At 45.4% G+C, this 22,651-nt stretch overlaps 1 protein-coding gene across 1 annotated transcript in view; it reads left to right on the top strand.

Moving 5' to 3' along the window:
• Ccnf (cyclin F) overlaps positions 1-22,651 on the top strand; it is a 28,278-nt gene that overhangs the window by 1,195 nt on the left and 4,432 nt on the right. The window contains exons 2-13 of the mRNA XM_027424905.2: positions 618-772; positions 4,157-4,263; positions 5,682-5,749; positions 6,908-7,101; positions 7,529-7,582; positions 8,276-8,380; positions 8,689-8,766; positions 12,617-12,768; positions 15,088-15,252; positions 18,580-18,703; positions 18,957-19,137; positions 19,692-19,779. Of these exons, the coding sequence (XP_027280706.1) occupies positions 618-772; positions 4,157-4,263; positions 5,682-5,749; positions 6,908-7,101; positions 7,529-7,582; positions 8,276-8,380; positions 8,689-8,766; positions 12,617-12,768; positions 15,088-15,252; positions 18,580-18,703; positions 18,957-19,137; positions 19,692-19,779 (1,471 nt within the window). The remainder of the gene's footprint in view (positions 1-617; positions 773-4,156; positions 4,264-5,681; positions 5,750-6,907; positions 7,102-7,528; positions 7,583-8,275; positions 8,381-8,688; positions 8,767-12,616; positions 12,769-15,087; positions 15,253-18,579; positions 18,704-18,956; positions 19,138-19,691; positions 19,780-22,651) is intronic.

The raw sequence follows: 22,651 nt of genomic DNA, 5'->3' as shown, positions 1-22,651 counted from the left end.
AGTGGGTTCAGGGACTGGGCAACATTGACATCTGCGAAGTAGAGACCTGCTCTGAGACTGACTGGCTTCTGTGTTCTGGAGAGCTTCCCTATTAATTTGAGTTCCCAAACTTTTTAGACACGTGCAAATATAAGCAAAGTAAGTCAACACTTACAATTCAGTACTTGGGAGGTACAAGCAGCTATATGAGTGAATCTGGACTACAGAGGACCCCATCTCAAGAAACAAAACAAGAAGCAAAAATATATAGCAAAAGTCCAAACCACCTTGTTGACTGGTTTGAGCCTGGAGATAACTGCTGAGCCGTTTCTCAGGCCTCCAAAGTACTTTCTTGAATGAAATTGAAGGAAAACATTTATCAGTATTGGTGCTTTTCCCCCCCTTTCTGGTTGTCATGTGGATCCTGAATCAGAAAGTTTCCAGTATTCAATTACATGTTATGAGATATTCACCATGAATAATCATCGGATATTAAAGGAATGGTGTTATCTTAAGTAATTTATATAGTACACTTTAATTTCAGGACGTGCTCCTTGTATGAATAGAGAAGTAACTATTGAATCATCTTTATATACAACTTTTCAACTCACTGAGGCTTGTGGGTTTTTTCCCTTTAGTGATCCATTGTAGGTGTGCCAAGTGTTTCTGTTATCCTACCAAGCGAAGAATCAAAAGAAGACCCCGAAACTTAACCATCTTGAGTCTTCCAGAAGATGTACTCTTTCATATCCTGAAATGGCTTTCTGTTGGGGATATCCTTGCTGTCCGAGCTGTAAGTCACCCTATGGAAACAGTCTCAGTATTGTTGACTAAACTGTAGAGATTTCAATTATTTTTTTATTTAAGATTTTATTTATTTATTATGTATACAACATTCTGGTTCCATGTATGTCTGCACACCAGAAGAGGGCAGCAGATCTCATAGCAGATGGTTGTGAACCACCATGTAGTTGCTGGGAATTGAACTTAGGACCTCTGGAAGAGCAGCCAGTGCTCTTAACCTCTGAGCCATCTCTACAGCCCCGAGATCTCAAATTCTTAAATGTACAAAACTTTGAGTCAAAAGGAAAGCAAAGGAAGTGGGTGGTTTTTTTTTATTCATTTGTTTATTTTGTTTTTTCGAGACAGGGTTTCTCTATAGCTTTGGAGACTGTCCTGGAACTAGCTCTTGTAGACTAGACTGGTCTTGAACTCACAGAGATCCGCCTGCCTCTGCCTCCCGAGTGCTGGAATTAAAGGTGTGCGCCACCACTGCCCGGCCACAAGTATCACTTTCCCTAGCTCTTCCTGGGGAAGTGACAGTGTCTCACTTAGCTCGAGATGGTCATAAAGTACTTATATAGTGAACTATGACCTTGAACTCCTGATCCTCCTGCTTCTACCTCATGTGGTGGGATTACAGGCCTTTAGCATTGTACCTGTCAAAACAAGGGTGATGTTATTAATAGGTGTTTGAAGATGTTTCAGTTATAAGGACCACATACTGAGATTTGATATGATTCATTGTAATGTTTATTTCAAGAGAAAAAAAGACCCTTTTATGGCAGTAAAATTTCCATCTCAAGAAAAGAAGACAGTGAGCTGGAGAGATGACCCAGCAGTTAAGAGCACTGACTATTCTTTCGGGAGCCCAGGGTTTAGTTTCAGAACCCACATAGAAGCTCATAGCCATCTATAACTCCAGTATCTCCAGGCATACATGTGGTATGCATATATACATGCAGGCAAAATACCCATATATATATAAAATAAAAACAAAGTTTTAAAAAAGGAAAAAAAGATCATGAACTGGACATGGTGATTCATTCCTGTAACCCCAACAACAGAAAGAACCAGCTCCTAAAAGCTGTCCCGGGACTTCCACAAACATGCCATGGCACAGGTATGCCCATAATGCTTGTACACATAGACCGTATAAATAATAAATACAACTAAGTAAATAGGAGTAAGATAGTGCTGATAAGAATTTTTAAATGGTGGAAATATAGCTGGGCATGGTGGTGCATGTCTTTAATCCCGGTACTTGGAGACAGAGACAGGAGGATTTCTGCTGGTTTAAGGCCAGCCTGGTTTATACAGTGAGTTCTAGGACAGCCAGCACTACATAGAGAAAACTATCTCAAAAATACATTTAGGTCCCTTTCAGGGGTTTGTTTTGTTTAGGAATTATGTCTTAAGACAAAGTTTATCAATTTAAATACTAATTTAATATATATATATGTGTATATATATATATATATGTATATATATATATATATATATATATAATTTTATGTATCTGTTTTGCCTGCATGTCCTCCATGTGTACCTCCTACCCAAGGAGGTATCATTAGGTCCTCTGGAACTTGAGTTAGGAATGATTTTGAACCATTGTATAGGTGCTGAGAACTGAACCCAGGTCCTTTGCAAGAGCAGCAAGTATCCTTAACCACTGAGCCATCTCTATTGTCCTTTCATTTAGGGATTTTTGTTTTATAAAAACCTGAGTCAGCAACTTGAAGAGCTTTTTTTTTCTTCTTCTTCTTCTGAGACAGGGTTTCTCTGTGTAGCCCTGTCCTGGAACTTACTCTGTAGACCAGGCTGGTCTTGAGATCCATCTGCCTCTGCCTCCTGAATACTGGAATTAAAGCATGTGCCACCACTGCCCAGCTTCAAGAGCAATTTTAAAAACCAAATATTCTAAGACTACAATCCAAAGAGATACTAGTTTGGTAATTAAATCCTGAGGAAATATTGTTAGGAAAATATGAAAAGTCTTTGTGTATCAGCATTCAATGATTATGTTTCTGTTAGAGCAGAAAACTTTGCACAAAGTGATTTAGGCATCATGTATTGGCAACAGCATACATGGCTTACAGATAGGTTTTGTGTGTTCAGAACCACTTCTACAGTGAAGTCGTGTGGTGCAATATGTCAGAAACACCTCAGTTCAGTTAAATTCTGGTCTTTGCATGTTCAGAAATCTTTTACTATTGAAAGTTTTTTGTAACCCTATGCTCAGTTATGTAACCTGCAATTTAAGTTGTGCTGTAGGCAACATAGTGAAACTATCTTTAAAAAAAAAAAGACAGAATAAAACAAACAAAAATCTCTTTTCAGACAAATCCCATTTAACTTGCTGGAATGGACTTGAGTTATTTTATAGCCATAATTTCACTTTAAATGATTGACCCTAGATATACAGTAAACTGGCTGAAAACACAAGCCAGGAATTCATTGTACGACTCCTATAGTCATGTTCATTGTTGTCACAACACACCCTTGGAAGCATAGGATGCTAAATTTCCAGCTACAGTGGAAACATTAGGATTTAAAATACTCACCTCTGCTCTTGGCTTGGGTTTTATCTGGCTGGGATAGAGGCTCTTGGGTCTTAAGATTACTACAGTGGGACTCAGTCTTTTCCCTTTGAGTTCCTGTAACTTTCATGCCCCAGATATTCCACCAGGGTACCAGACAGAGAAATGCAAGACAAATTTCTTTTTTTGATTTTTGGTTTTGTTTGGTTTTTGGTTTGTTTGTTTGTTTGTTTTTGATACAGGGTTTCTCTGTGTAGCCCTGGCTCTCCTGGAACTCACTCTGTAGACCAGGCTGATTTTGAACTCAGGAGATCTGCCTGTCTCTGCCTCCTGAGTGCTGAAACTAAAGGTGTGCAGCACGATTGCCCAGCACAAGACAAATTTCTGTCCTGCCTGGCACCAAGCCATTTCTCTAATTCTTTGTAAAGGTGTCTTCCCTCTTTCCTTCTTTCTACCTTTTCTTCCTTCTTTCCCCCCTCCCTCTCTCCTTCCCTTTGTCAGAGTCACTACACTGTGTCCCCAGGCTGGTCTGGAACTCACAAAGATGTGCCTGTGTCTGCTTCCTCTGAGTTCTGAGATTAAAGGTGTGCACCACCTTGCCAAGTTCGTCCCTTTCTTAACCTGGGTGCTTGTTCTTTCCTCTAGTGCCATCATTTCTTCTGCTCAGAATGTCAGAGAAACTCATTTCTGGCTTCTGTCTCCTATACAAAACAGTGTTGTTTTTATATATAGAACCTGGGTTCTTTGCCATTCTGAGACTGTTATGTCTATGTGTGTCTCCTATCTTCAGAAGCCTCCATGAGCAAGAATTTGGGAAGTCCCTTGCTAATTCACACATGGTTCTCATTGCTCTGCAGGTACACTCTCACCTGAAGTACCTGGTGGACAACCATGCCAGTGTGTGGGCATCTGCCAGCTTCCAAGAGCTGTGGCCTTCTCCGAAGAACCTGAAGCTCTTTGAAAGGTATTCCTGTTCTGAGAAAAGTGCCTTGAGTCCCTTCTGCCTTTGGTGTTCTGGGTGTGCAGGTGTGCTTGGTGTGCTGGTTAATGTCCCAATACCTGACTCAGGACTTGTTTTCCTGTTGCTCTCATCCTGGGAAAGAGATCCAAAACTGAAGAACTCATCTATTGAGTCATACTGCTTCCAGCAAGCAATGTCATTGCCTGTCCGCTATGCCTGTCCTACTTCCAGAGGGTCCCACTTGGGTTGTGACTATTCCTGATTGACTTGGATGTGAGTCACTTGCCCATAGAAGCTTTATCCAGCTTCTGTTCAAAACTGAGTAATTTCGGTCCTGTTATATTTCAGTCACTGGATGACTCATCCCTTCACTGTAGTCGTGACTGAGAGACAGGACTGGGGGTGGGGACGCGCAGCAAACCTATATCTGTGACCCTAGATGCCAATGGTCAGGTCCACTGTCTTTAAGACCAATATTGGTGGTTAAAGACAGAACGTGTTCTTGGGACAGGGGACTGAGCTTGAGCCTTTTCACAACTGAGAAACTAACTCAGGACAGGTTTATTTCTCAGGCTTGAGCTGCCAGAGAAGTGCAGGTAGGTAACTTTAGTTGCAGGATGCCATGCTTGAGTTACTTCTAGATAAGATTTGTGTACTTCTTTTTTCTTTTAAAATGTATTTATTTGGGGACTGGAGAGATAGTTCAGCAGTTCAGAACATTAGCTGTTCTTTCAGAGGAGGATCCAAATTCAATTCCCAGCACCCACATGGCAGCTCACAACTGTCTGTAGCTCTAGTTCCAGGGGATCTGACACCCTCATACAGATATACATGCAGGCAAAACACCAATCATAAATCAAAAAGTGTAAAGATTTATTTTATGCATGCGTGTTTGAGTGCTCGCATGTGTATATTTGCACTACCTGTGTGCAGTGCCCACAGATGCCAGAAGGGGGGGGTTGGGTCCCCTGTAACTGGAGTTACAGATGGCATTTGTTGGGTTTTAGGGTAGTCACAGTTCTACGAACAGCACTATCCAACTTAGATTGTTTTGCCATTCTAAAAAGAAATCATGTACTCTTTAGCAGGCATTGCGCCCTGCCCCCACACCGTGCCACCCACCCACTCCATCCCCAACCCCAGAAACCCTAGGCAATCCATTATCTGTTCTATCTCTGGGTTTGCCAATTGTAGACATCTCATGTAAGCAGAATCATACAATACTTGATCTTTTGCGACTGGCATAGGATTATCAAGATTCAGCCACATTGTAGCATGCAATCAATAATCAGTATTTGACTATATTTCATGAAAGAAATATTCAATCAGGAAATAAGTACCAGTGTCAAGTGCTGTGGTGGTGGTGGTGCATGACCTTTGTGACTTAAAACAATGTGGTGTTTATGCTCTTGCTGCTTTAGGGCTGCTGAAAAGGGAAATTTTGAAGCTGCTGTGAAGTTGGGAATCGCCTACCTCTACAATGAAGGCTGTAAGTCCCTGGGCCCCGATGTGTGGTGCCATTTGAGATAAGCACAAGCCACAGCCTTCTCAAGATTTAGCAGCTTAGTTATTCTTGCCCTATGTCTGTCCTTGACACTTTGAGATTGGTTCTGAGAAAGTCAGCCTCTTTTCCTCATTTGGGTTATCAAGGGATGATTGATCAGAGCCTCAGAATGGGGACTGTTCAGGCAAATCAGCCTGCGTCCGGGTGCCCCGCCTTCAGGTCACTAACACCAAGGCCTGTGGATGGATGTAGATAAGTTCTTTCCTTGGCCGTCCTGTGGAGCTTGGAAAGAAATCAGCATGCTTTATTCTGCCAGGGATTAGTGACACAGGCAACCATGGTTCCATGAGGCAAACATCAGAGCTTGCTTAGAGCCTGAATCCTTTTGCACAAGGCCAGCTGCTCCTTAAAAGGCTTTTCTGCTTCTCTGCTTAGCACCAGAGGAACAAGCCTCAGTTGTGCTGCCCCAGTTTCTAAAATGTGTAATGCTTAGAGTGTAGAATACCGATTTCCTACATCTGAAAGGTCTGGTGTCTTGCTGGATAGTGCTTCTCCTTGTCCAGCTAACAGGACTGTTAGGACTAAGAGCCTGTGAATAACCTGCTCTCCACACTGAGGTCCTGTCCCTATCTTGTCAGTTAGCTGTTCCTAGAGGTTGTTCATGTACTTATCATGGTTGTTGGTGGTTTTTTCCTTTGTTGTGTTTGTTTCTATATTTTCCTAGGGTTGTGTAACTATTGCTGTTCTCACTTTAGAACAGTTTCATCCTTAAGAGGGCCTTTTCCCAGCCTGGTCCACATGAGTTCTAGGACAGTTCTATGCAGAGAAACCAGAGAGAGACAGAGAGACAGTGAACCAGAGCCCTTCCTTCTGGCCATATGCAGGGTCATTTCCCTGGAGGAGGAAGGTTGAGGCTGTGGGAGCACTGTCCCCTGAGGGTCACAATCCAGGCTTCCTGAAGGACTCCGGAAGGGGCCTGTGTATCAAAGATTAGTTGAACAAAATGGGAAGAATTTGGAGCCCCATCCCACAGAGCTCTTCTGTCCATTGCTTTGCACCATGTCAGGCTTTGCCAAAAGACTGGCGATCTTTGCTCATTCCATCTCCCGGAGCCATCATGAGTTTGTCCTGTTTCTCCCACAGTATCTGTGTCAGATGAGGCCTGTGCAGAAGTGAATGGCCTGAAGGCCTCTCGCTTCTTCAGTATGGCTGAGAAATTGAATATGGGTTCTGAGCCCTTCATCTGGCTCTTCATCCGCCCACCATGGTCAGCATCTGGAAGCTGCTGCAAGGCCGTGGTCCACGACAGCCTCAGGGCAGAGTGCCAGTTACAGAGAGTAAGTCCTGGCAATGCCCACAGGGCATAGCTTTCTTGAGTCCAGCTAGAGTCTCAGAAGGGAGAGAAACCTGAAGTAGGTTCCATGGATGATGTAGAGTCAAGAAGTGGAGGTGCACAGAATTAAGTGTAGGGCTGGGGCTTTAGCTCAGTGGTAGAGCTTTCTCCTACCATGCTGGGAATACTCCTGAAAAGCAAAGAGTACAGGTGTAGGAAAGACATCTTGAACAGATGTGGCAGATGGTCTTGGGGTCTGGGATGAGGACAGAGATCTTGGTGAACCTGTTGGTGGATTTAGGCTAAATAAAACAGCCATAGCTGAAAACTGAAACCAGGGAGTGGTGGGGCAGGGATCTGGGCAGTAGGACTGGAGGGCTCTGTCTGCCAAAAATCATACTTAACCTGGGTTTGTTTGTTTGTTTGTTTAGGCTCATAAAGCTTCTATACTACACTGCTTGGGAAGAGTGCTAAATCTTTTTGAGGTAAGTTAAGTTTTTCTCTGTACTTAGACTTTGCCTTGTTTGGCCTTTCAGCAGCCTAGATCCACAAATACTTGAAAAGTGACAAAAGGGAGTGTCTAATATCAGTAAAAACTCCCAAGACCTGCCCTGCGTTGGTCCTTGGCATAGAGCCCCTGGCCGCACCCACACTGCTTTTTAGGGAGGTGAACGGGACGGCATAAATAAGGGCACAGTGGGGAGGATGTGCTGGGCCTGGCCAGGCAGTGCTGCTGTGATCCTCTCGTGGCTCTCCTGATGGTGGCCCTTGCAGGATTCTCTTGAGGTTTTAACAGGTTTTGTGATCTGTGGATGGATTGGCAGGTTTAGAGCAGGTAGTAGCTTCCCGTGAATGTAACAAAAGGATGTGGAAGACAAGTGAGGCAGACGAACACTAAGAGCTACCAATACCACCCTGATTCACGATGTTTAAGGCCTTGTGTATCCCAGAGCTGCCCCAACACTAGTGGGAAAGCAGAGCCCGGGGCCACATGCCCTTTTGGTTAGTTGTTGAGCACTGTATGCTTAGTCTTGCTATCTTGCTCTGATGTAGTTACTCCATCTGTTACTGCTCTGAATGTGACTGTGTAGAGTATAGAAACAGAAGAGGGCAGCTGATAGAAGGGCTTGGTGTTGTATAGGAGGTGAGAAAGACCCTCTGTGCTTGGTCCACTCTAGGACGAAGAGAAAAGGAAGCAGGCTCGTGCCCTTTTTGAAGAGTCTGCTCATCAGGGATGCTTGGCCAGCTCATACCTCCTTTGGGAAAGTGACAGAAGGATGGACGTAAGTGGGGCCTCGTTTGGTGGGGTAGACAACATCCACATAGGAGCAGTTTTGTGTGGCCCTGGGATGAAGTTCGGTCAACAAAATGGAAGATGCTTCCTCTCAGCTCCTGGGCTCTCAGACCTTTGGGCTCATCTGAGCAGTGAGCTGCTATCCATCATACTCCAAAAGACTACCATTATTTGGGGGTAAATGTTGGGGAAGCCAATGAAGCTGAAGAATGAGGAAGAAAACATTTAGAAATCTGTGGGGCAGTTCTGAGTCCCTCACAGGACACAGCCATGTAAGGGTAACTCTCTTGTTGGCAGATGTCTGATCCTGGACGATGTCTCCACAACTTCCGGAAACTCAGGGACTATGCTGCCAAGGGCTGCTGGGAAGCACAGGTGATGTGGAGATCGGTATTCTTTCCTTTCTGGGTTGGGGAAGGACTGCCTAGGCTCTCAGCAGTTGACTCGGGGAAGCAATAAGAAAGATTGGTCCAGGACTAGAGCTGAGGCTTTTTGTTTTATTTGTTTTTTCATTTATTTATTTATTTATGTGTGCTTATCTGCGTGTGTCCCATGTGTGTGCATGCCTGTGGCAATCAGAAAATGGCATTGGATCTCTTCGGCTGGAGTTACAGGCAGTTGTGAGCCACCTGATGGTGGGTGCTGGGAATTGAACCTGTTCTATTGAACCTCCTAAACCTCTGAGCCATCTCTCCAGCCCCTGGAGCTTGGAGTCTTAAAGGAGTTTAGCTCTTAAGTGCATAAGAAGACGCCAGCAATGCTTTGTTTATTGTTATCCATCTCCACCCTTGCCTGTTTACCAGCTAACCTCTTAATTCTAAACGCTGCCGTCACAATTCATGTCAATCACTTTGGAAGGTTGTTCTGTAGGTCATGTTTATTATGAGAACAAATGTTAGGCTGCCTGAGAGTAGAGGATATGGAATTCCTGTTAGTACCTGGCCTCACTTATCCAGTTAAGAAATCAAGATTTAATAACTGCCTTTCAGCAGACCGACCCTCCCCTGCCAACTGTAGAGAACTTGCAGGCTAGGCCCTCGGTTCATCCTAAACAGTGATGGGGGAGATGGCTCAGAACAAATCAAAGTACTCCGTAGCTTGCCACGAAGGAAAAGCTTGTTCTTACTGCCCCACCACATGGATGGTAGATATCCAACAACTCAAATACCAGCAAAGAGATTACTAAGCTTTGTCATAGAACACTATATTCGTGTCTTAAATCGATTGTCAAAGATTTACATAACATTCTCATAGTAAAATGGCACGTCATTTGCCACCAAACCTGAGAACCAGTTTGATCTCTTAGGTGCACATGGCTGTCCCAAAAGTCATCCTCTGACTGCCACATGCACACCATGGCACACACACACACACATACACACACACACACACACACACACACACACACACACACACACACACTCTGTCTTAGGGTAACCACTGTTGCTATGAAACACATGACCGAAAGCAAGCTGGGGAGCAAAGGTTTATTTGGCTTACACTTCCATGCTGTAGTCCATGATTGAAGGGAGTCAGAACAGGAACAAAACAGGGTAGGAACCTGGAGGCAGGAGCTGGGCTACAGAGGCCATGGAGGAGTGCTGCTTACTGTCTTGTCTATCGTGGCTTGCTCAACCTGCTTTCTGATAGAACCCAGGACTGCTAGCCCAGGGATGGCATCACCCACATTGGGCTGGGCCCTGGGCCCTCCCCCGTCTTCACTAATTAAGAAAATGCCTCAGAGCAGTAGTTCTCAACCTGCGGATTGACTCCTTTTGCCAAAAATCCTCCATCTCCAAAAATATTTACATTATGATTTATAACAGTACCAAAATTACAGTTATGGCTGGGTGTTGGTGGTGCACGCCTTTAATCCCAGCACTTGGGAGGCAGAGGCAGGCGGATCTCTGTGAGTTCGAGACCAGCCTGGTCTACAAGAGCTAGTTCCAGGACAGCCTCCAAAGCCACAGAGAAACCCTGTCTCGTAAAAACCAAAAAAAAAAGAAAAACAAAAACAAAATTATAGTTATGAAGTAGCAACAAAAATAATTTTATGTCTAGGGGTCACCACAACATGAAGAACTGTATTAAAGGGTCACAGCCTTTAGAAAGGTTGAGAACCACTGCCCTAGTAGCTTGTCTTCTACAGCCTGATCTTATGGAGGCATTTTCTTTTCTCTTTCTTTGGGTTTTTGTTTGTTTGTCTGTTTTGATGGAGACATTTTCTTAATTGAGGTTCCTTTTTTCAGATGACTTTAGCTTGTGTCAAGCTGACATAAAACTGTCCATCACACATACATATACACAACAAATAATAATTGTAATAAGTAAATTTTAAGAGTAGTAAGATCCCGAGGGATGTTCAGATGGCTTCAGATTCTCAGAAAAGAGGGAAAAAATACAGCAGGTTAAAAAGGGTAACATTTGCCAAGCATGGGGGCTTAATGCTAGTCCTCAAGAGACTGAGGCAGGAGGATTATAAATTTGGAGCTATACTTTTAAATGAGCTATTTAGGGCTTATCTCATTAATGTGTTATATTTAATTTTCTCTCAGTTTTTGAGTCAATAGCTAATAATGCTTGCAAGGCTTGTTTGTTTGTTTGTTTGTTTTTTATGATGTATATGGGTGTTTTGCCTGCATGTATATCCTTGTACCTTCCTGGTGTCTGGAAAGGCCAGAAGAGGGCATCAGGTCCCCTGGAACTGGAGTTACATACAGTTCTGAGCCATTATGTGGGTGCTGGGAATTGAATCTGGGTCCCCTGAAAGAGCAGCCAATGTTCTTACCTACTAAGCCATCTCTCTAACCTAAGATATTTTTAATGATGGTGTTTTCTGCTAATGAAGGTAACATAAATGAAATGTTTGCTATGAGTGATATGAAGTCAGCAGTCATCATGGACCTTTGAATAGGTGTAGACAAAACCCCGCAGCTGTCCTGTGGACTCAGCAGGTGGGGAATTGGATGGCCCACAGAGGAGTCAACAGAAACACTCTAAATGGAAGAGTAGATATAGGTTGACTTGGAAAAATTAATAGTGTTGCTAGGTGGAAAAAATGCATATAAACTGGTTGTGAAAACATGTATACACCAAGCTGTAAGTACCTGGGAAAACAGATGGAAGTTTGTAAAGTTGTTGACAGTGACCATCTGAAATCTTGGTGGGTGCTAGACAGTATATCCTAAGTTCTGACGCATTTCAGTCCATCCTCATCTGTTGGCTCCAGGGCCATCAATGTACCATTTCATAAAAGAAGAAACTGTTGGGGCTGGAGAGATGCTCAGTGGTTAAGACTATGACTGCTCTCCAAGACGACCTTGGTTTGTTTCCCAACATCCACTCAAAATCACGTGTAACTCCAATTCAAGGGGACCTGACACCTTCTTCAGGCCTCCTTGGGCACTAGGCCTGTACGTGGTGCAGACATACATGTAGGGAAAATACACACACACATTTTTAATTTATATATTTATAATTAGTTTAAAAAATAAAAAGAACTCATTGGTACCCACCCCAGTTGTCGTCAGAGAGGCTTCATCCAGTAACTGATGGAAACAGATGCAGAGACCCACAGACAAACGTTAGGCCAAGCTCAGGGAATCCTGCTGAAGAGAGGGAGGAAAGATTGTACAAGTCAGAGGGGTCGAGGACATCACAAGAAAACCCACAGAATCAACTAACCTGGGCTTATAGGACCTCACAGAGTCTGAACTGACAACCACGGAACCTGTTTGGGACTGATAAAAGCCCTCCACGCATATGTGACAATTGTGTAGTTGGGCTACTTACAGGACTCCTAACAGTGGGAGCATAAGCTGTCCCTAATGCTTTGGCTGGCCTTTGGGAAGCTATTCCTCGTACTTACTAGGCCTTATTTCCCAGCCTTAATACAAGAGGAGGTGTTTAGTCTGATTATAACTTGATATGCCATGCTTTATTAATCTCCCTGAGAGGCCTTCCCCTTTCTGTACAGAAGCGGAGGAGGAGTGGATTGGGGTGGGGGGTGCTGTGGGAGGTAATGGGAGGAGAGGAGGGAGGGGAAACTGAGATTGGGAGAGGGAAATAGAAAGGGAAACTGGTGCGGAGAGGTCCCCATCCTAGGGTCTTAGCATGCTACTGTCCCAGGCAGAGAGACTTGGGCAGGCAGATGTGTGCCCTGTGTTGTCTACCTGCTGAGGCCTTCTGAGTGGAGAAGCTCACACTGCACTTCTGTGTCCTGCAGCTGGCTTTGGCCAAAGCCTGTGCAGGGGGAAGCCAGCTTGGACTAGAAGGGAAAGCCTGCAATGAGACAGTCTGCCAGCTCTTCCAGGCTTCCCAGGCTGTCAACAAGCAGCGGGTCTTCTCGGTGCAGAAGGGGCTCAGCGATACGATGAGGTGAGCCCCTCAAGAGCTCTGTTTGATCTGGTGGCAGAGCAATCTTTTCCCCATACCCCTTTTCGTGTGTGTGAGTGCGTTGCTGTGTATAGGAGTACATGTGTGCATGTTCACACAAAATGCAAAGTTGATGTGAATCTTCCGTTGCTCGTCTGCCTTATTCAATAAGGCAGGGTCTCTCAGGCAAAGCAGAGCTCACCAGTCACTCTAGCTAACTGGATCATTGAGGGTCCCATCTCAGCTTCCAAAGCTGGAATTAACACACAGTTGGCATTTACGTGGGTTCTGGGGATACAATTGCTACTGCTCACACTTGCTCATCAAGCACTTAACCATCTCCCCAGCCCTGCTGTAGCCCAGGCTAACCCTGAACTTGTGGTTATCCCGCTTTGGCCTCCTGAGTACTGGGAGTAGAAGTGTTAGCCACTAAAGTCTTTTTAAAAGCCACATAGTGTGTTACAAACTATTCTAAACATCTTTCTAAAATAAGACTCATATCTCTAGTGTCTGAAGCCAAAATACAACCTTTTTTTTTTTGATAGAAGAGGGCCTGTATTCTGAACTCAGCATCTTATTCATAATGAATCACCGCTAAGCTCCAACCCTATAACCTTTTCTTTACAGCTCTCTTTATAATCATCAGTACATTTTGTGCCGCTTAGTGACTAGTAATCAGACCTAGAGAGCTGTTGTCCTCCCACCCCATCCCCTATCCTGGACATCCCTTCAAGGGGCAAGTACTGTGTCACCGGCACAATTGCCTTTCTTCCAGGCTCCAAACACTAGTGGTAACACAAAACTGCAGAATGTTAGAGGGTAAAATGGAAAATGTGAGTGAGTTTTTAAGCTTTTCTCTGAAATTTCAAAAAAAAATTGGATTTCTGATGGGAAACCTGGCTCCTTGTAGGTACTTCTTGGAACATATATATATATATATGTATATATATATATATATGTATGTATATATATATATGTGTGTGTGTGTGTGTGTGTGTATGTATATGTATATATATGCCCAATAATTGTTTTTTTTTTTAATTATTGTGTTGGGGCCAGGGAGATAACCTCATTGAATAATTTACTTGCTGCTCAAGAATAAAGACTTGAGTTTGATACCCAGTACTTGGAGGGGAGTGGGGAATGAAAATAATGGCACATGCTTATAGTCCTGACACTGAGGAAGTAGAGATGGGTGGCTCCTTGGGATTCTGTGCCCATCCAACCTAGTCTAATTTGGAAGCCCTGGGTACCAGTAAAAGACCCTTTAACCTCAGAACTCTGTGTAGCATTAGCTGTCCTGGAACTGCCCTGTAGACCAGGCTGGCCTCAAACTCACAGAGACCCACCTGCCTCTGCCTCCTGAGTGCTGGGATGAAAGGCGTGTGCCACCACCACTTGGCCCCAGCACTCTTTTTTTTTGGGGGGGGGGTTCGAGACAGGGTTTCTCTGTGGCTTTGGAGGCTGTCCTGGAACTAGCTTTTGTAGACCAAGCTGGTCTTGAACTCAAAGAGATCCACCTGCCTCTGCCTCCCAACGCCCAGTGCCCCAGTACTCTTGATAGCCCAATAATCTGATTTCTAAAAACAGATCAGTGGGGTCAACGAGGTGGGTGGCTCTTCAGGCAGAGGTGCTTGCTGTCAAACCTGAAAACCCAAGTTCAGTTCCTAGGACCCACACAGTGGAAGGAGAGGACCAATTCCCAAAAGTTGCCTTCTGTCTTCCAGATACCTCCTGTGATTATTTATGGTCTTGGTCCCCAGGTTTTAACTCCCTGGTAGAGAGGGATGCTTCTGTCAGCCTTCTGGTGTCTGGGCATCCATCTAGGGTGCTGGATGAAGGAACTAGGCAGACCGGTGTAGGGACTGAGGGGCTCTTGCTTTAAGTGGCATTCCTGGCTCTTTGACCTCTGCAGAACACTGTTATAAGAGCCCAGACAGAGAGCCTGGTGGTGCAGAGTGACCGAAACTGTTTCTAGTCCTCAGAGTGGTCATCCTTCCCCAGCCCTGCTGTGCAGCCCATTTTGTGCCTACTGCCTATTTGCACTGAGAGGACTGAGCCCAGCCAGTGCTTTGCTGACTTTGGGCTGACTTGGATTTGTGAGCACTGCTGGTGGGGAGGGAGGCAGGGTGCAGAAGTGGGGACCCACCAGGCTCCCAGGGGTAGCTGTGTGGGCCTCCCCAACTCCCTGGGACCTGGAGTCTAGGTTGGTAAGCTGGTGATTCCAAAGTGATCACTTATTTGCTTAAGCTGGACAGACTTGGGCAGAAATTGAAGGTGTGATACTTGTCCTAGTTTTCACAGGTGGCCCTCTCTCCACAGATACATTCTAATTGACTGGTTGGTAGAAGTTGCCACAATGAAGGACTTCACAAGCCTGTGTCTCCACCTGACGGTGGAGTGTGTAGACCGGTACTTGCAGAGGAGACTGGTACCCCGATACAAGCTCCAGCTTCTGGGTATTGCCTGCATGGTCATCTGTACTCGGTGAGAAGCCCCTTGGCCAAACTGGCAGGGCCATGTGCATGTGCGCTGGTCCCTCCTAGGTACAGGGACCACCATCCTCCCCTTCTGGGAGCTGATTTTTTGGGTTTTTTGTTTGTTTGTTTGTTTGTTGTTTGTTGTTTGGTTGGTTGGTTTTTGTTTTTGTTTTTGTTTTTTCCGAGACAGGGTTTCTCTGTATTGTTTTAGAGCCTATCCTGGAACTCACTCTGTAGACCAGGCTGGCCTCCCACGATCCACCTGCCTCTGCCTCCTAAGTGCTGGGATTAAAGGCGTGTGCTACCAATGCCCAGCCTGGTAGCTAATTTTTAAGGAAAATGAGTCTTAAGGGTCCCACCTGGTTTAGTTGTGCATTTTCCAATCCCAGTATCCTTTGCAAGGGAGTGGTGGCAGAGGACCCTTTGTAGGTTGTCTCCCTCTGCTGGGGGCCTGTTTCCTAACACAGTCTCAGGACTCAGAGCACGGACCTGAGAGGGCCTAAGCTAGACCACACTTTCCCAAGAGCCAAAGGGTGACAGTTGCCAAGAAGGATGACAGTGGTTCCCTCTTACCCTCCTCCTCAGTCCTCAGAGTTCACAGAACTGCCACTGAGATTGAATTCCCAAGTCTTTATCATCGGTTCCCATAGTCCTGGGCAGGAGTGTCTCCAGTCTGACAACAAAGCCCATCAGAGCTATTCCTCCACAAGGATGTCACTCAGAGGAGGCATGATCTGACTCTTTAGATTGTGCCACTCTATATTTTATCTCAAACTGTCCTCAGTTAGTGCTTCATCTACCCTGGTTTTGCCTCTGGAAGTGATGTGGAAAGCATTTTTTCAGAATGAGGTTTGCCTTTTCTTACTCTCCTAAACCAAATGTCCCCAACATGGTCTATCATTTCCCCTAGGACATGCATTCCAGACCTTCTCCTTGTCTATTGGGCCTGAGGGGTAAAGAGTAGCATTGCTGCTACTTCCTATGTTTTCTTGAGAACTCCCTTATTTCCAGTTTCTATTGCTCTGATCAAACACATGACCAAAAGCAACTTGGTGGGGAAAGGGTTCTTTCAGCTTACACTGAGGGAAGTCAGGTATGGAGGTAAGAATTGATGCAGAGAAGCTGGGCATGGTCTTTAATTCCAGCACTCAAGAGGCAGAGCCAGGCAGATCTCTGTGAGTTCAAGGCTAGCCTGGTCTACAAAGCAAGTTCCAGGACAGCCAGGGACAGACACACACACATACACACATACACACATACACACACACACACATACACACACACACACACACACACACACCTAATGCAGAGGCTATGGAGGGGTGCTGCTTGCTGGCTTGCTCCTCATGACTTGCTCTCTTGTAGCACCCAGGACCATCAGCCTAGGGGCCTCACCACTACAGTGAGCTGGGCCCTCCCATATCAATCATCATCAAGAAAATGCCCTACAGACTTACCTGTAAATCGATGTCCAGAAAGATTTCTCCTTCCTATATGACCCTATCTTGTGTCAAACTGACACATATCTGAACCTGCAGCTGGTAGAGCGCCCAAGGCTACTGGGATGGGGTTTTGTGCTATGAAGACATGAAGCAGCCCTAACTCACATCTTGCTGTCTTCTAAGCTCCATGGGTTGTCCTTGTTTCTGTGGTCATAGCTAACCACACTGGATACTGTAATACCTTTGGGTGTCTGTATGCCAAAGAAGCCTGGTCATATTACCACCAAAGGAGGACTCATAGACTTCAGGGATAGCAAGCTGACCCTGCCATACCCCAAGCCTTTTTCATATAGGCTCTTTGACCTAAATCTCACGCCCCAGGTCTTCTGATAAGTCACCAAATGGTGGGGCTGCCATCTACATGTACCTAACAGCATAGTTACATCTTCAGAGCCCTAGGACCATAAACAGCAGAAAAATTACCGCTTTAAAATGTTTTAAATGGGGTGGGGGGAGCTGCAAAGATGGCTCAGAGGTTAAGAGTTTAATTTCCAGCAACCACATGGTGGCTCACAACCATCCAAATTGAGATCTGGTGCACTCTTGTGGCCTGCAAGCATACATGCAGCAGAACACTGTATATATAATAAATCTTTTTAAAAAAATGTTTCAAGCTGAAGACTGGGCATGATGGTACACACCTTTAACCCCAGCACTTGGGAGTTAGGGCAGTTGGATCTGGAACATGTGAAGCCTTGGTCTAACCCCCACCCCCACCCGCAGCAGGCTGAGGTGCCCTGGCTTTGCTCTCAGAGCCTCTGTTGCCTCTGCTTGTCATTGATCGCCTCAGGGCCCAGCGCAGGGCTCTTATCAGCCCATTTACATCCCTCTTTTTAGTGTCTGTGGCCTTCTGCCTCCTGACCCCTCTGTTAGGCCAAATGGCAATGATTCATACTGCAGAGTGCCAAGATTGAGCAACAGTCCACATTTGCTGGGGAGGTGCTTGTGGGACCACTGGAGCAGAGTGTTCCTTCTAGTTACCACCTGTGCCCAGTAGAGAACAGGGTGCCCACTTGCTTCAGGGACAGTCAGGATTTCTGTGGCCAAACACTGAGCTGTGTGTAGACCTTCAAACAACCTCTAGGCCCTTTGCTTCCAATTCCTGCTCCCAGTAGCTCACCTACTTTTGCATTTGCATTGTTTATACTCAAGATACTGTCATAAGATCAGGAGCTGTCAGAGTTCAAGTGGTCATTTAGTGTCTGGGTTTGAACTACAGCTTGACCAAACAAAAACAAAAAAGGCTCTCGTCCATAAGGTTGTAAGCAGAATTAGAGAATTATAGTGTCACTCATAGGTCCTTTTTGAATGAAGATGGGAATATAACCACTCCTGAGTATGGTTGAGAAGGGCTTTATTTTAGCTATGAGGGAGAGGACAGCCAGAGGCATCTGGAAGAGTCCAGGGTGAACACGGCCAGCAGAATAAACCAGGCCATGAGAGTAAAGGAGAGATCAAGAGTGGCCCGGAAACAGAATAGAGAGAGAGGGAGAACACAAAGAGGGTGTGTAGCTAAAGGGTCTTGAGTTGTGTAAGGATCAGAAGGTGGGGGGAGGGAATCTAAGCCTTCAGGGTAGGGGATGGGGCGAGAAGTGCTGGGAGGAACCATAGGTACTCAGGGAGACTTGTTGCAGGTCTCTTTGGGACCTGACAGTTTCGTGGATGTTTATACCTGCTCTGCAGCCATGCCTTTCCTGCGTGGTTTGTGTGTTTGCTCCCTCTTTGTGGCACCTCTGACGCTTAGTCAAAGGCAGCTGAAGCCATGTGCAGCCTCCCAGAGGCTTCCTGAGATGTAGCCCCTCAGAGCTGAGACCCCCATCTCCACATTCCAGGTTCATCAGCAAAGAGATTCTGACCATTAGAGAGGCTGTGTGGCTCACAGACAACACATACAAGTACGAGGACTTGGTACGAATGATGGGAGAGATCGTCTCTGCACTGGAAGGGAAGATTCGAGTAAGTAGGGCTTTGGCTTTTCCTTTGAACAAAATAAGCTTCCTGTTTGAGGTCACAGGGAGTGGGGTGGGAGAGCTGCTGCCATCAGCTATGGAGAGAACACATAGAAGCCATGGCCGCAGTGCGTCATGATGTGCACTGAAACCCTGAGCTCGGGCTTCAGCTTGAACATCTAGACACCAGACCCATCCGGCTGTGCCTCAGTGTGACACTAACGGATGAGTCATGGTATCAACTTCCCTCTTCTGTCTAGGTCCCTACGGTGGTTGATTATAAAGAGGTCCTGCTGACACTGGTCCCTGTTGCATCCAGAACCCAACACCTGTGCAGCTTTCTCTGTGAGCTCTCCCTGCTGCACACCAGCCTGTCCATCTACGCTCCAGCCCGCCTGGCCTCAGCAGCCCTGCTCCTGGCCAGACTGATGCATGGACAGAGTAAGAAGAAGCCCTCCTGGGGTGTGGGGGAACAGTTTCCTGGTGCCTGGGAAAGTCCTCTGACAGGAGAGGTTGGAAGGGCAGAAATAAATACTTCCTCATCCATCCCGGAGAAAAAAAGAGCAGCAGAATGGCCCCAAAACAGTTGTGGGGAGGGGGAATGAGGTGCTTTCTGCTGAAGCAGCATATAGTTTTTCAGCAGTGTGTGGACCTTATATGGAGCTTTTCAAGGATGTTTTAGTTTAGTTGTTTTCTTTTGTTTTTCACATTTATATTTAACTTATATGTGCAAATGTGTGCACACACAATGCCATGGTGTGATTGTGGCCATCAGAGTATGAATGAGTTAGTTTTCTCCTTCTACCATGTGCCTGGCTTCTAGGAATCTATTCTAGGTCATTAGGCTTGGTGACAAGTGCCTTTGCCCACTGAGCCATCTTACTTAAGGGTATTTTGAAGAAACTAAAAGCCTGAGTCAGGGAATATGATATCAAACTAACAGAGTTGTAGAAATTGAGGGCACTGTCACATTTCCGGCCTTCTTTCTTCCCCAGTACAGCCCTGGACCACTCATCTGTGGGACATCACTGGGTTCTCTTACAACGACCTCACGCCCTGCGTCTTGAGCCTTCATAAAAAGTGGTGAGTCCAAGTCTACACTTGCAGTCTCTCCTGGATGGAGAGAGCTCAGTTGCAGGGTTGTTGGTCAACCTGAGCTGCTTGTCAGAGTTCCAACTATTGTTGTATTTGTTATAGGATGTGTGATCACATGTGCCACCGTGTGCATGTGGAAGTCTCAGCACAACTTTGTACAGTCAGTTCTTTTTAACATTTATTTATTTATTAATGTATACAGTGTTCTGCATGCATGTATCCCTGCAGGCCAGAAGAGGGCACCGATCTCATTACAGATAGTTGTGAGCCTGCATGTGATTGTTGGGAATTGAACTCAGGATCTCTGGAAGAGCAGCTAGTGTTCTTAACCTCTGAACCATCTCTCCAGGCCCTACAGTCAGTTCTTTCTTTCCACCTGTTTGTGGGTGAACTGGACTCAGCTCTTTGGGCTCCTGTAGCTACCCACTGAGCTGTCTTGTCAGCCCCAGGTTGGGGTTTTAAAAGCCTGGGTCTGGACTTATTTCTATATTCACATAGAATCTGCATTCTTGAGGAAGAGGAAGCCAGCAGACAAGGAATGACCCCAACAGTCCTTGCCTGTGCCTGTCTGCACCCACCGTTCATCTCCGCAGCCTCCCACCGTCACTGCCACTCTGTCCGGGCCGTTTGTTCACCTCACGGGACCTTTTCTGGGTAGTTAGGAAAAAAGAGTTTACTGTAATGGAATCTCACAGTGTATGCAAACCACATTAAGCTTAGGCCCCGTGCCCAGCAGTAGATGCCAACACAAAATGAACTTCATGTTTTCTTTTGTTTTGGTTTTGTCAGGTATTGATTGATTGATTGGTGTTTTTTTTTTTTTTTTTTGTCTTACTGGTCTTTTGTTGTTGTGTGTTTTTAGTTTTTCGAGACAGGGTTTCTCTGTGTAGCTTTGGAGCCTATCCTGTCACTTGCTCTGGAGACCAGGCTGGCCTCGAACTCACAGAGATCTGCCTGCCTCTGCCTCCTGAGTGCTGGGATTGAAGGCGTGCACAACCACTGCCCAACTGGTCTTTTATCATGGTTTTTGATTTTGTGTTTTTATGGGTGTGTGTGTGTGTGTGTGTGTGTGTGTGTGTGTGTGTGTGTGTTTTAAAGTTTTTTTTGTTTGTTTTTTACTCTGGTTTGCTTGTTTGGTTTTTGTTTTGTTTTTTTAACATGCCTGTTTGTTTTCTAAAGAGAGAATAAGAAGGCTAAGAGTTGGGTAGCTTGCTAGTTGGGGAGAAGATGGGGGAGGGGAAACCATGACCAGAATATATTGTGTCACGTTAAAAAAAGAAAGAAGGAAAAAGACCAGAACAGAATAACACAGTCTGTACAGGGTTTTCAGGTAGTGACGAGTCTATAGAAAGATGGGAGTGGGCAGTAGGTGGAGCTGGAGAGATGGCTCAGTGGTTAAGAGCATTCAGTGCTCTTCCGAAGGACCTGGGTTCAGTTCTTAGCACCCACTTGGAGGCTCACAACCATCTGTATCTTATTTCCCAGGCTGTCTTCTGGCCTCCATGGGCACCAATTATACATGTGTCACAATGCAGGCGAAACACCCTTACATATAAGAATAAATCAGTCATTTTAAAGAAACAGGGTGGGGAGAACGGGTAGGGATTTAAAACGGTACCTGGGTGAGGCCAGGGTCCCCTGAAGGAAGCACATCCACATTTCAGGTTGGGGTCCAGACTACCTTGCTTGTATGTCTGAGCTGCTGTCCTCTGCTCTGGCTGAGTGTACCTTCTGTTGGTAGTATTGACTGCTTCTCCGTCATCTATACAACCTAGTGGTTTCTGGCTCCAGTGCCTGTCCTTTCCTTACATATATTCACATGCCTTGAGAGCTGGCCTTCATGGCTTGGACTGCCCCCTTATATATATAGCATGTTTTTGCCTCAGCCCAGAGCATCGCTCTTGGCTTCCGGGGTGAAGTCAGAGCCCTCTGGAATAACCCACAATGCCTCTGACCAGCGCATCCTTTGTCCTGCCTCTCCACTAGGCTCCACTGATTGGGACCTGTCAGTATTATGCTTTTGCCTACATTGTTTTTTCCTGTGGTGCCCAGACCATGTAGTTGGTGGCTGAGGAAACAGGATAACTGTAACAGTCGGTGTCTCTGCCCTCCACCTTTTCTTGTACTGGTTGTTATCTGAGGCTGGCAACTAGAAGTTGTTTTTCTTCAAATAAACAGTCTTTAGCAACAAAACAAAAATACAAAAGGGTGTTTGTGTATGCTAACATGTATCTCCAGTTATTTTGCTGTTGTTTTTAAACCAGTTAAGTTGGAGGCATTTATTTATAAACTAAGTTTTTTGTTTGTTTGGTTGGTTGGTTGGTTGGTTTTTCTAGACAGGGTTTCTCTGTGTAGTTCTGGCTATCCTGGAACTAGCTCTGTAGACCAGGCTGGCCTCAAAATTCACAAAGATACATTTGCTTCTGCCTCCTGAGTGCTGGGGCAAGTTTTTAAAAGTTGTGTAACTTAAAAGGCTTTGGGCTGGAGAGATGGCTCAGAGGTTAAGAGCACTGACTGCTCTCCCAGAGGTCCTGAGTTCAATTCCCAGCAACCACATGGTGGGTCACAACCATCCATTATGAGATCTGGTGCCCTCTTCTGGTGTGCAGATATGCGTGAAAGCAGAATGTTGTATACAAAATAAATACATAAATAAAATCTTTAAAAAAAAAAGGCTTTTAGTATATTCAGAATTGTACAACCCATTTTAGAACATTTTTACTAACCCTCAAAAGAATTCCCCACTTCAGCTGGGTGGTAGTGCATGTCTTTAATCCCAGCACTGGGGAGGCAGAAGCAGGTGGATTTCTGAAGGACAGCCAGGGCTACACAGAGAACCCTGCCTCGAAAGACAAAACAA

This window comes from Cricetulus griseus, chromosome 7 (assembly GCF_003668045.3).
Source record: "Cricetulus griseus strain 17A/GY chromosome 7, alternate assembly CriGri-PICRH-1.0, whole genome shotgun sequence".
Taxonomy (NCBI): domain Eukaryota; kingdom Metazoa; phylum Chordata; class Mammalia; order Rodentia; family Cricetidae; genus Cricetulus; species Cricetulus griseus.
This window is presented reverse-complemented; position numbering and strand designations above follow the sequence as displayed.